Source organism: Hirundo rustica, chromosome 1, assembly GCF_015227805.2.
Source record: "Hirundo rustica isolate bHirRus1 chromosome 1, bHirRus1.pri.v3, whole genome shotgun sequence".
Lineage (NCBI taxonomy): Eukaryota > Metazoa > Chordata > Aves > Passeriformes > Hirundinidae > Hirundo > Hirundo rustica.
In genome coordinates, this window is record NC_053450.1 from 46,263,031 (window position 1) to 46,276,505 (window position 13,475).

A 13,475-nucleotide genomic window follows, 5' to 3' on the forward strand; every position below is an offset into this window, starting at 1 on the left:
AACCCACAATATAAGTATTATATAAAGCTATTAGAAGGCATCCAAAGGAGGGCTACAGGGAGGGTAAAGGGCCTAGAGGGGAAGCCATATGTAGAGTGCCTGGGGTCACTTGGCTTGTTCAGACAGAAGAAAAGGAGGCTGAGGGGAGAGCCCTTCATAGTCTAGAGCTTCTTCATGAGAGGCCGTGAAGAGGCAGGTACTGATTGCTTCCCTATGGTGAGCAGTGATAGGACCCGAGGGAAGAGCGTGAAGGGGTGTCAGAGGATGTTTAGGTTGCACACTACACAAAGGCTCTTCACCAAGAAGGTGGTTTGGCAGTGGAAACGGGCTCACCAGGGAAGTGGCCGCAGCACCAGAGCTCAAGAGGTGTTTGGTCAATCCTCTCGGGCACACGGTGTGACTCTAGGGGCCGTCTTTTGCAGAGCCAGGAGTTGGACTCGATCCTAGTGGATCCCTTCCAACTCAGGATATTCTATGATTCTATAATTTTGTAACCAGTAGAGTTCTAGTAAGGTACTAACAGACCTTTTAGATGGATAAAACTCCCTTGCTACTGAGCTACTAGGGCTCTTTTTCCCTCCAAGACAGTGAGCGGCAGAGAAGGAACTGAGAAGCCTTTGAGTCCTCCCCATAGCCGGGCGGCCCCGCGCCGCAGGAGCACAGCGCCGTCGCTTCGGCCCTGCCCGCTTCTCTTCGCCCGGCAGCCGCGACCCCCCTGCCTTGCTCCGCAGAGGCACATGACCGCAGCCGACCCGCAGCCGGTGCTCCGGCCGCCCTTCCTCGAGTGCCGCCCGCCCGCCCGCCGCAGCAGGTAGGGGAGCGCGGCGCGGCCGCCGCACGCTCGGGAACCGTCCCGCCCCCGCCCCGGCCCGGCCCGACCCCGGCCCCGGCCCCGGCCCTGCCCCGGCCCGGCCCGGCCCCGCCGCTCAGCCGCGCCCGCCGGGGAGGTATGAGCGACGGAGCGGCCGCTCCGCGCCGCGGGTGAGTGCGCGGCCCTGCGCGGGGCGCGGAGCGGGGGAGGGAGGGAAGGCAGGAGACAGGCGGGAGATAGGCAGGAGACAGGCAGGCGGGGACAGCCCCCCCCCCCCCCCAACCCAAAAATGAGTTTACGGGAAAGCTTCGGCGAGGGGGGTGCGCGGCCGCGGGAGGGGACTGCCCGGCCCCGGCAGGAGTGCGCGGGCAGGTGTGGGGCTCCGCGTTGTTGCCTTTCTCCGGCTTTTTGCGGCGGGGGATGGCAGCCAGGCGGCAGCTCCCCCTTCCCGTAGGCACTGTCGGAGCATATCGGTCCCTCTCGAGTTTTGACATCAGACGTGCGAAGGGTGCAGAGAGGAGCAAACTCAGTCTCTCTTTCCGCATGTTAAAACTCTGTTGTCCACTTGCGGTCCTGCAACGGAGAGTCGCGTGTGGAGAAAGCCCAGGTACCGCGAAAAAGCTGCGGTACTGGGCTCCCGAGGCTCCCCACCTCCTGTAGATAGACACCCGTGCCAGGCGCTCATTTAACAGCTTTTTGGAAAATGAGGCAAAATGGTTTCAAGCAAGCCCTGCGACAGTGCATTGGTTTTGCAACAGTGGCCTGTCGCCCTCCTCCCTCCAAGCTGTCCGGCAGGTGCCCGATGTCCACTTGAGCTGCAGCCGGCGGTGCAAGCTCAGCGTGGGAGTTTGCTGCGGAGATGCCACCGTCAATAGCCACTGTGCGCACAGAACCTGTGTGTGACAGCAGTGTCGTGTGGAGTGGCTGGCCACGAGCCTCCGTCCAGCATGTGTGCTTTGCTCCTTGAAATTATATTAGTTAGCAAATGAAGAATTTTTAAAATACTGTTCGACTTTTGTACCGAAATGTTTGTTGTGAGTTATATTGTTATGCCTTTGAAGCCATAACCATGCCTGAAGCCCTGCTGGCACCGTGATCTGCAAAACCCACCTTGCATCCTATCAGACACAATTTACTGTGTAATCTTGTAGCACAGACCAGAGAATTTCCAGTGTGGCCACATGTGAAATTAATGTGTGACCATCACATGAAAGTGTTTTGCTGTTGTCTAACAGCAAAATTTTGGATTTGTCTAAGGAAAATGTGAACAACAACTGCTAAAAAATAATAAATAAATAAATAAATAAATAAAAAGTTTTGCAACTTGGATGGCAAATCTGAGCTGCTAAGAGGTCCCATTTAAGTTTCAGACCTGTCACAGCCATCAGTGTGTCTCATCTCCAGCCTTTAAATTTAACTGCGTGCTGAACAAATAGTGGATGTTCAAGTGGTTTTGATTTCTAAGTTGCTGATTGCCTTTGGATTTAAGTGACAACCTGGACTCAGGGCTCACACACAGTATTAAGCTTTTATTAACATTTTTAGGGGGGGTTGCTGTAGTGAGGAAAGTTGTGCCGTTTAAAAGAAAAATTTGGCCCTGACAGCTGAGTATTTTGCTTCATGTTGAAATCACAGAAAAGCAGACTGCTTAAAAAAAAAACAGGTATAGATGAAAAAATAAATGTTTAGATCATTAACTGTCAATATAACCAGCAGAGTTCTATCCAGCATGATGCTCTAGAAAAACAAAAACTTAGGTTGATGACCCAGCTTTTGTGTTTGAAGCATTTGGCTTGCAAGTAGCATTTTTGCATTTTCAGGGCTGCAGATAATATTGACTGAATTGACTGCACGTGCTCTCAGCTGGAGAACTGAGATCTGTCTTTCATAAGTGGTAGCCTCCTTCTAGGCAGACCCACCAGCAGTCCAGTAGAAGGTGTGATCTTCCCCATGCACATGAACACACATGCTCACTCTTAAGCTGGTTTTCCAAGGTGTTCCACAACTAGTGAGAAGCCAACTGCATGATCTTAATGCCAAATACAAACACCTTCTTCTGTCCACTTTCTGGGATGAGGGTGTGTAATTAATTTGCTGATCTCACCGTTCTCTCAGTACAGAAAGAGATGGTCAGGCACATTTGAGCAAAGATATCAGGAGTCACCATGCTCCATTAACCTACATTTCCCCCATAGTGGCTGGAAATTTTTCAAAACTCTTGAATATAACACCAGGGCTTGCACCAGGGAAATCCAGGTTACATCCCAGCTGAGCTGAGGGATAAAAGAGCAGATGAGTGCTGCTTCCCTTGTCTGTGCACCCATGTTTCTCTTTCATGGGCTTCACTATATGTGTTCACCTGGAACATGCCCAGGGAGCTGGGAAAATGAGGTTTTCTCAGTATGGATATAGCACCTATATCTTACTCAGGTCACTAAGATAAATTATTAGTGAGGAAACAGTTAAGGAATCAGAGGTAAAGGTTTAGGTTTCAGTGTGAATCTGGGCATAAGGTTCGAAGGTAAGAACAGCTAAATTACCTGTGAGCTTCAGCTTTGAGGGAGGCAATGATTTTGGGTTCATTTTGTACAAAAAGACTAGTCTAGATGGTTGGTCATTAACTGACTGTTAATATGAGATCTTACAAAAACATCTTTCCCTTTATCTCGAGTTCGACCTAACGTCAGAAGATTTGGAGTATTACTTTATTCTCTTTTGGGGTTCTGGCTTCACTTCTCTAGAAGATCAGAAGCACTTTACAAGAGCTGTTTTTAGGAGAGAATGTAACTGTTCTCATCTGAAAGTCTAGAGAACTGAGACAGAGCTCAAAAAGCCTATCCAAAATACAGAGTAAATTAGCATAGGAAATGAGTCAGGGAAACAGCTTATTTGCTCCAGTCACAGCATTGAATTGCTTTTCCCTAACTCACTGGAACTGTTAAGAAATTCATGGGCCATTCCTCTTGCAATGGCTTGAAAAGGGCAGACATTCCTTTTATGCTTCTTTCTGATGTAACTGGTATTAAATATGCATTGTAGCTCAGTTACATTAGATAACTGAGCATAAATTCATCCATCTTCCACTTGAAATTCTGTTCCCAAATGTAGCAGCTGAATATTCTTTCTTTTGTTTTCTACTTTTTGGATGGATTGGATGTTTCTTGCTTTTGTTTTTAGAGAAGAATATTTTTAGCGTTCCTTAGAAACTAATTAAAATGCTTCCCTTTTGGCTTATTCTCCTAATTTATTAATACCACAAATAACTTTTCTTTGGTGACCCACTTTCATAGGTATCTGAACATCTAGCAAAATTGTAATTCATCAGGAAGGCAATGTAGACTAATAAATAGCATCTCCAGACAGGAAGAAAAGCCAAGACACTTCTTTCTTTGCCATGCAGGGTTTTACACACCGCACATACAGAAAATATTGCTCTATTCCCCAGCTCAATTGGTGCTATTAGCCCAAAAGAAAGCACTTTATTGATTACACAATTGATTTAAAGGTCAGAATATAGGATTGCATCTCTCCTCCTGCCTGAATTCCATTTTCACCCAACATCCACAGTGAAGAAACTGCTCTTTGCATAAATATAATTTGAAATACCGGTCTGTGTGAGTCCTCAAGCAAATAAACTTTCTCTTCTAGCTCCCAGGGCAACTCCCCAGCACTATGCTGTCATCAAAACCACTAGGCTTCGACTAAGATCATGTTTTTTATTGAATTATCATACCTGCTTTGTGAAAAGTACAGATTTGCATAGAAAAAGAGGATACTCTTTTTCTTGATTTAATGACCGTGGTGATCAACAAGCCACTGGAAGTGGTAGAGCTATACAGCCTCTAAATCAGAGGCCAGCTAGCACAGAAGAGTACACTTAATTTCATGATCATTTCAAAATACATTTCAAAATACAAAGACGTTGCTTTTTGGGACCTGAAACCATGCAGTTATCGCAAGGAGTGATTAATTACCCTGTGTCCTGCAGACACTCCAACACCAGGCATGTTTTAGGCGCGGTTTGCTCTAAGAGTGTAGTCTGTGGTTGTCTCAGCCCAAGGATACTCAGTGTTGCCGCCTTCTCTCCGGAAAGTCTGCTGAAGAGCAACCCCTAACAGGAGAGCACAAGGTTTATTTGGTGACTTCTGATGCAGATTTGCTTTCCTTTTCAGTAAGTGTGGACGTCTGTGTAAGTGTGAGAGAATTATGGTGGCGTTTAAAGGAGTCTGGACTCAGCCCTTCTGGAAAGCTGTTTCGGCAGAATTTTTGGCCATGCTCATTTTTGTCCTCCTCAGCCTTGGCTCCACGATCAACTGGGGTGGAGCAGAGAGGCCCCTGCCTGTAGACATGGTCCTTATCTCCCTCTGCTTTGGACTCAGCATTGCCACCATGGTGCAGTGCTTTGGACACATCAGCGGAGGCCACATCAACCCTGCTGTGACCGTGGCAATGGTCTGCACCAGGAAGATCAGCCTTGCCAAGTCCGTCTTCTACATTCTTGCCCAGTGCCTGGGAGCCATCGTGGGCGCGGGCATCCTTTACCTTGTCACACCGCCCAGCGTGGTGGGAGGCCTGGGAGTCACTGCGGTAATCACTTCTCCTCTGCCTCTTGAAATAGGCTAGCTCAGACCCTGAGAAAATAGAGCCAGTGTCACAGAGAATGAGGAGAGCTCAGGTACAGATTTTTAACGGCTTGCTGGTTTATTTACAACATCCAGACAGGGCTTAAAGCTCTCCTTAGGATGGGTTTATGCAGTGTAATAGCTATAGCTGTTCTTTTTATAGAAGCTCTCTTTCCTAGAACTTCCCCAAATCTGATGACAGCAGGTAATGTTAATTTACATACAAAATTTAAATAATGTATGCATGAAATGCCATTTTTATGTGGTCTGGGGAGGGGAAATTAATTCCATGCTATTATGATGGGGATTGAAAAAACATCAATTTAAAATGACATACTTTTGAAATAGATTGTGGCTTAGATTTCAGCTTTGTTCTAAACTAATAAGGAATGCCATCAGTTAGCCCTGTTGCAGGACTTATTAAAAATGCACTTGAGCTGCACACTGCTTAATTTTTAATTGAAATTTAAATTAATTAAGTCAGGGCTAATTAATGAATTTATAATTGAATAGTAAATTACAGTGCTCCCAAGAAAAAAAAAATGGTGAAAGGGAAGTGCAGCATTTGCAAATCCCTGTGTAAAAATAAACTATACTTCTGCAGTCTAACTTTGAAGTTCCAGTTGAATGTTACTGTTAAGCCTTCTATTCTCAGTACAGCAGTGATTTTTCATGGCTCCCAAAATAATAAAAAAAAAATTTAAAGTTAAAAAAAAAAAAAAAAAAAAAAAAGGGAGAAGAGTGAAGAGGGGGGAATCTGTACCTCTAAAAGTTCATTGTTGTCTTTCGCTTTTTACTATTTAGAAATACCATCAGTTGAAATACAATTTATGCATGTGATGGCTTTCTGATTTGCAAAATCACCTTTACTTAATTTCTGATGTTTCTTTGCCTTCTTCCAGGTACACAGAGATCTTTCTGCTGGGCATGGACTCCTGGTGGAATTGATAATTACATTCCAGCTGGTTTTTACTATTTTTGCTAGCTGTGATTCAAAACGAAGTGATGTCACTGGTTCAGTAGCTTTAGCGATTGGATTTTCTGTTGCAATTGGACATTTATTTGCTGTAAGTTAATGGTTTCTCTTTAAAAAATAGATCCCTTTACCCTTTATGACTACTTTAGAAGTAAACGGAAACTTCTGTGACCTTTACAGCAATTTCAGCTGTATAGCTGCTGTATTCTTTATGGATCCGTGCCAAAGCCCTTTTGAGTCTCAGGAGTGTCCCCTTGGGTAGGGTGTTGCACAAAAACTTTTCTGGCTGTTCATGTGATGACTTTTTTCAACTTTGTATTAAGACTCAGGAGAGTGATGGTATCTGCTGTAAAGAGGAGGATCTGTACAAAACCAGGGTGTCCCACAGAAATCGAATCACTACCTTCCAGACTTTAATAACAGGCAACATTTTCTCTCTGCTTTAGATCAATTACACCGGTGCCAGTATGAACCCAGCTCGATCATTCGGACCTGCTGTCATTATGGGCAGATGGGAAAACCAATGGGTAAATCTCCTTTCATACTTCCTTCTTCATAGTGACAGACAGGGATCAGGATTTTTCATCCATCATTTGCTTTCAATTCTCTGTCCCTGTACATGCCATAGAGACCATCCCCGAGGAGGTCAGGCACTGATCTGCCCCATGTTAGGCATCATCATGCTCCTCACCTAAGACTGCCGTGCAGCATTCAGCATGTTGGAATAGCATCTTACTATTCAGGAGCCATTTTGTGGAGGTAGTAGCTGGAGTAGAAAGGAAATCATACAAAAAGTTTTTAAAAAAAAGCAACCTAGGGAGACTGAAAGAATTGAACTGCTGGAAAGAAAAATCCTCCAAGGCAGATTGAAAACCCCGCTGGCCATGCTGGTGAGAAGCTATGGAAGTAATTCTGTCGACTTCACGTTTCACCTGGTTCTGCAGCAAACTGGGGCAGATGTATGAAATGAAAAGCAGGGACCCTCTGTGATCTGGTTCCTGGGGGAGAAACCTGCCTTGACAAATGCCTGAAGTAAGAGATGAAGAGGTTGCAGTCTGGTATTTGCAGACCAGGCCAGATGTTACCTGCTTCGGTTTGAAAGTGTCAGCTTAGCCAGGAGCAGTTGTGCGGGAAACAACATTATAAGCAGGCATGAATGATGCTGTAAACTTCTATAGCATCCAACAATGCAACTTATAAAAAACATTTCATATTTTATAAGGGAGAGATGGACCACGGATCAGCCTCACCTAATTATAGAGGGGGAAATCACTTCTAGGGACACTTTCAGTGCTAACTGGAAGAACTGCATATTACAGTGCATATTAGGATTTTCTTCATTTTTAAAGTATGAAGCCCTCATTGCTCCCACTGCAGCTAATAACAGAAATAGCATTGTCTTCAGGCCCTAAGGCTTCAATTCTGCAAACAGGATACCATGTGTAACTTTGTTCCCAAGAGTTATCCTGTTGAGGCAGATTTACCCAGTTATCAGTGAATGGCTTGTTCATATGAAAAACTGCTGTAGTTTTTCACAAGATTAATTATCCATACTCTGAGGAAGCCTGTAATTTATAACTAAAGCTATAAACAATAAACAAATGTACCATGGAGAAACTTGCAGGAGAAGCTTAGTTACTGTCCTGGCCACTTGGAAAAACAACCTTTTCTCCTCCTCCTGAGCAGTGACATTGGCATACTATCGACAGGAGCCTGTGGGCTTTGGCACCTGCTAATGTTACTGCACTGCTGCCTGTCATGATGAAATAGATAGGTACCTGCAAAGTTGTGTTATGTCCATTGTGTTTGCTTATTCAAATTAGATTATCAGACTGCCTGTTGTATTCTGTAGGATTAAATGCCAAATTTGAAATATTTTGGAAATTTAAGTCTGAAATAGTGAAGAAGAACTGTTTGTGTGTATACTAGGAAGGTTTTTTTTTTCCTTGAAGGTTCATTGTCATCTTGGTTCTAAATGCAGAAGGAAGATCATTTTTCTATACTGGTGTTTCCTTTGTGTGTCTTCTTGCAAGGGTCCATATTTGTGGTCTTCAGCTGGCAATGAGCAATGAAAAGAGAGAAGAGGCCTCCTGTAAAGAGATAGATCAATAAAACTTGACAAAATTATTTCACTTTGAAGAAGTGAGCCTGCTTGTCAATCTTCTTATCGCTGTTCATTTAAAAGCTTAATGCCTGGGTTGTTTTCTACCTCTTTTTGTGCAGGTGTACTGGGTGGGACCAATAATCGGAGCAGTCCTTGCCGGTGCTCTGTATGAGTATGTCTATTGCCCGGACGTTGAGCTCAAGCGCCGCTTCAAAGACGTCTTTGGTAAGGCTACCCAGCCTTCCAAGGGCAAGTACATCGAGGTGGACGACAGCAGGAGCCATGTAGAGACTGATGACCTGATCTTGAAGCCTGGCATAGTTCATGTGATTGATATCGACAGGGGTGAGGACAAGAAGGGAAGAGATCCATCCAGCGAGGTGTTGTCTTCCGTATGACTAGCAAGAAGCACTGAAAGCAGAGAGCAGCCTGCTAGCACGTCCACAGATATCCTTCCACCCATTAAAGAAACAGATCTCCTCTAGACTGGGCACCTTCCACTTCTTGAAAGGTGTGGTGTGGGCAGCTGCATGGAGTGGTGTCACCAAACCATACACCTGCTCAGTTGGAAGATTAGGGCTTTGCAATAATTAGGATTCCCATTTATTATTCCAAATTTAGACTTGTTCCTAGTATTTTCCTTTCCTTCTTTCTGGAGCAACCTCAAAGTCAAAAAAAGGGATGAAAACATTCTCCTTTAATAAATCAGTCAATAATGAGATAAAGATAGAGATGTGTAACATTCAGATTGACAGTTAAGACATACCAGGAAATGCCTATAGACATGAAGACCTACTTATCAGATTGTTCTTCTGACACTTAATTGGCTGTTGTCAGCTCCGATTATAACATCTTACCCATTAAGTGTTCTCTGCGAGGTTCACGGACAGCACCAGCGCTATTTAAGAGTTTTATCCACAGTCAAGCAAAGGAGTATTGTTTGCACTCATGTACATCACTACTGCCTTGCAAACTACCTCGGAAAAAATGATACTTTAACAGATTTTTAAAGAAAAATTCTATCAACCCATCAAATTTCACTCATGTGATTTGCCACATAAATACATTACTTTCATTCCCAAGAGTAAAAATGCTGAAATGGAGTTTTGAAATCTATAGTAATAAGGCTGCAAAGCAGTTGATTGTACTTCATGCTCCCTCTTGTCATTGTCTATCTGGTGAAACATTCTCCTGGGGTTTGGCTGTTGACCATTTGGTGTTAGCAGACTCTCAAGGTCATGTAAAGAATATAAAGGCTTTCCTGTTACTTAATAACTTAAATAAGAGATATCAGAAGAAAAGAAGGCATATCTGTTTTCAGTGCACTTGTTTGAATACACATTTCTGTGCTAATTTATGTAAACTAAAGGTTTAAACTACTTACCTATTTTCTTACGAGATGGGTGGAGATAGTGTTTTTTTTAATTTATTAGTAATGTAGAGGGGTTTTAACTTTTAACTGTATTGAGACACTGGTTGGGAAGTATTTTTTAATAACAGATGATAAAAATATGACTGCTTCTGGCTTTTTGTTGTAACTGATGCCTAACTATTTGAACAGGTTCCCTGCTTGTTCCAGTGTTCATATAGTCATAAACTACACCTCTGGCAAATGTTTCTTTATCTGTTGTTAGAAAAAGGTTCAAGTGCTTGCAGGGTGTTTTAGGGGGAAAAGGACGTGAAATATGTTTGGTAAACAGTCTTTCCCCTATAGAGGTTTTTGCCAGACATAATCACCCCAGCAGAACATTTCTGTAAAGCTGTTACTGACTTACTGCTTTTGTTTCTGATCAGTGGCTTTGAGTTTTACAATATGCAGCTGCAGAGGAGTCAGGAGCATGGTATTATTACTGTAATTATATAGTTTTTATTTTTAAATTGAAAAGCTACCCCTGCTTATTTAGCAATAAGAGAGGGAAAAAAAAGTATTAGTCCTGACTGTGGGCTGTATTAGCCTCATCTGTTCTTTGACATATTCTACATGCAATCTTTATTACAGGGAATTAGATGTTTCTAATGAGATGATAAACCACTACAGCTCTCAAATCTGTGCACTATGATCCAAGGGCAATTCTAGTATCCCAGCTTGCAGCCTTGTATAGTCCCAGCATGTCCTTTTTCAAGTTTCACATTTGTCTTGCCTTAAACGCTGTTAGTGTGGCACAAGTTCCCTGCACTGAGCATGAGATTCACGGCCGCATGCATTTGCAGTTGAGTGTGTCTGGGGACCTGCCATGGACAATGTCAAATTGCAGATAAGAGCTCCTTCCCGCAGGAAGGACTGTCTCCCAAGGGAAGGGCAGCCCAGGTGTGGTGTTACACCTCTGCTCAGATGGATAAATACCATGATGAAGAGATTCAATGAGAAAGATCAAAACTTATTGGGGGATTTGTCTAGGCGTTTAGTTGGGCTTTTTTTTTTTTAAATATAGTTCCAATCTGTGTTTTTTAAAGGGACATTTTGGTTAAACCTTTTGCATGGCTTGAAAAGGTAAAGAGTAATGCACATAGAATTGGTGGATTTTTAAACAAAGGTTTGCATTTTTTGTATTTAAAGTCACTCCTTAATTTGTGAATTTTGCATGGTACTGTATTATTTAATTAAGAAGCTGTGATTTTTTTATGCTTAAGGGTCCTTTACACAAATGGTTTGATGTGTGTCTTCCTCGCCCAGCCTGATTCTGTTGCTGAGGTGAGCATAATGTGAGCATAGCAACAGCCACCTCTGTTAGGATTTTTTTTTCCTGAAACACTCTATATTAATGAACTGTGGCAAGCACTCAGAAACAGCCCCAGAACAGCAGAACTCCTTATCGAGGATAAGATCATGAGATTTCTGAAAAGTTCAGGGAAAAAAGGGATGCTAAAATAGAGGCAGTAAAGGTTGATGACATGCCATTAGACATTAGCAGGTAAACAATGTGTGGTAGGTCTGCTCCTGATCCCACAGATTGAAACTCGCGGAGGAGTTCGTCATTGACGATAATGGAAATGATCCTGAGCTTTTTTGGTGCCTGAAAGCTTCTCTCACACACTTCATTGTGTTTTTTCTAAAATCCGAGGCTTTCAGCAATACACTTAATTTTGGAAGAAGATGCATTCAACTTGAGATTTATGACCCACCCTAAAGTAAAACCTTAGGAGTGGCTGTAATCACAGGTGGTTCTGCCCCACCACAAGACACCACCATTCATATAAGGGAACATCATTCTTCAGCATCTATTAGGACTTAGTTCAGCACAGGGATGTGTGCTCCTCTAAGCAGTCTTGCAATGGTATCATCACTGTGCAATAGTCACACTTGGTTAAAGAGCAGACTAGCATGAGCTTTTTATGGATTCAAGATACTTTTTCTTTAGTACTTTTTTCAATCATGTACTTTGATACTGCTTGAGTGAGATCTGTGTTCTAAAGCTCTTCAGCTCTATATTGCACCTCAAAACATACTTGATGTCCTCTTAAAACATTTTTTGGTTTTGGTGGGAAATGTTTTTTGTTTGTGATGGTGGATAGATATCACAGGAAGACTGGCAGGTTGTCATCATTTTGGGGCCCCAAAAAATTGGATGAGTCTCACTCCTCCATGATGGCACGATTGTTTTCAATGCTATATTTGCACTTTAACAAGCACCTTCATAATATTGAGTCACTGGGTTTCAGAAAAGAAAGTATGGAAGCTAAGGGTGATTTCACACAAATACCTTTTAGGTTGTGTGGACTCTGGAGAGTTCATCACCCAAATTCTAACTATTCTCAGGAAAAAAAAAAAAAAAAGAAACCCTGCAGCATTGAAGTTGTCATGATAACCCCTCTGTTGCAGTGTTCCACCTTTCTGTGGAAGTATGAGTGAGATTCATCTCATGCCCTGTTTAGCCTCGTCACATGTATTTGCATATCAGGTTTTCAAAATGTGCTTTGTTTCTGATGATCAGTAATTACCACAGTATGTGCTTAGAAAGCTAGATGACCATCTACCTTTCTAGTGCTTGATGGCAGAGCAGCTGCTGCTGTGCTCTGAAATGTTATCTGCCGGCTGTGTAACACATTCAGGATATTATACACCATCCAATATTTTTAATCTTATTAAAATATGTCAGAATTTACATAGTGAGTCTTTTCTTCTCAAGGTGAGAGGTGAAAACACCATGCACAATTTTTTGTATCTCCATTCAGCCTGTGTGTATCTGAGTTTCTCAAGGACTTTCTAAGTAGACAATATGTAAATATAGACTGAAGTATTTGCTACCCACTGATATGATCTAAGTCATCCTGTTGCAGTCTGAAATTTAGGACAAATGAGGTAAAGCAAACTCTGTATATGGATTTTTCCACAAGACTGCTTATTGTTTAAGTGCTTAGTCGCCATGACATCAGAACTAATGTAATAGGATTTAAAATTTCTGTATGTTATATTTGGAATAATCTACTGAAAAATTCACTATAAAATAATACATGGTTATCTGGTTCCCACATGTATTCTACTGTATCTCACACTACTGTTGCAAATAAACGTGTTAAAAAAAAAAAAGGCATCTTGTTATCATTGGAAACATTTCATGATCCTAAAGCTCAGGACTGAAATGTAGGGAAAAACCCGAATCCAATCCATAGAGCATGTCTGAGAGTCTGGAAGAATTAATGATTTACTGTGGAAAAATATTCATCCGAGAAAGGAGCTGCTTGTGCAAAAGATTTAATATCTTTAAGGGAATGAGCTAAACAAATTAAAGCAAAAATTATGCTGGTATGCTGTCATGGTTTAAGCCCAGCTGGCAAGTAAGCACCACACAGCCACTCACTCATCTCCCCCACTCCTAGCCCAGTGGAATGGGGAGGAGGATCAAAACTAGAACTTGTATGTTGAGATAAGAGCAGTTTAATAATAATAATAATAATAATAATAATAATAATAATAATAATAATTTTAAAAATCAGTGTGTAATCAACATTATTCTCACACTA

General features: G+C 42.5%; 1 protein-coding gene across 2 annotated transcripts; it reads left to right on the forward strand.

Annotated features, from left to right (window-relative positions):
• Window positions 1-414: 414 nt before the first annotated feature.
• Window positions 415-13,033, forward strand: AQP4 (aquaporin 4). Of its 2 annotated transcripts, none has more exons than XM_040071210.2 (5): window positions 415-811; window positions 4,984-5,398; window positions 6,336-6,500; window positions 6,856-6,936; window positions 8,633-13,033. In XM_040071210.2, exons 1-5 carry the CDS (start codon window positions 738-740, stop codon window positions 8,909-8,911), a joined length of 1,014 nt encoding a protein of 337 aa, XP_039927144.1. In that variant the 5' UTR covers window positions 415-737; the 3' UTR covers window positions 8,912-13,033. The 2 variants fall into 2 exon arrangements, with proteins under 2 accessions (XP_039927144.1, XP_039927153.1); XM_040071219.2 differs by lacking the exon at window positions 415-811 and adding an exon at window positions 926-981.
• Window positions 13,034-13,475: the final 442 nt, after the last annotated feature.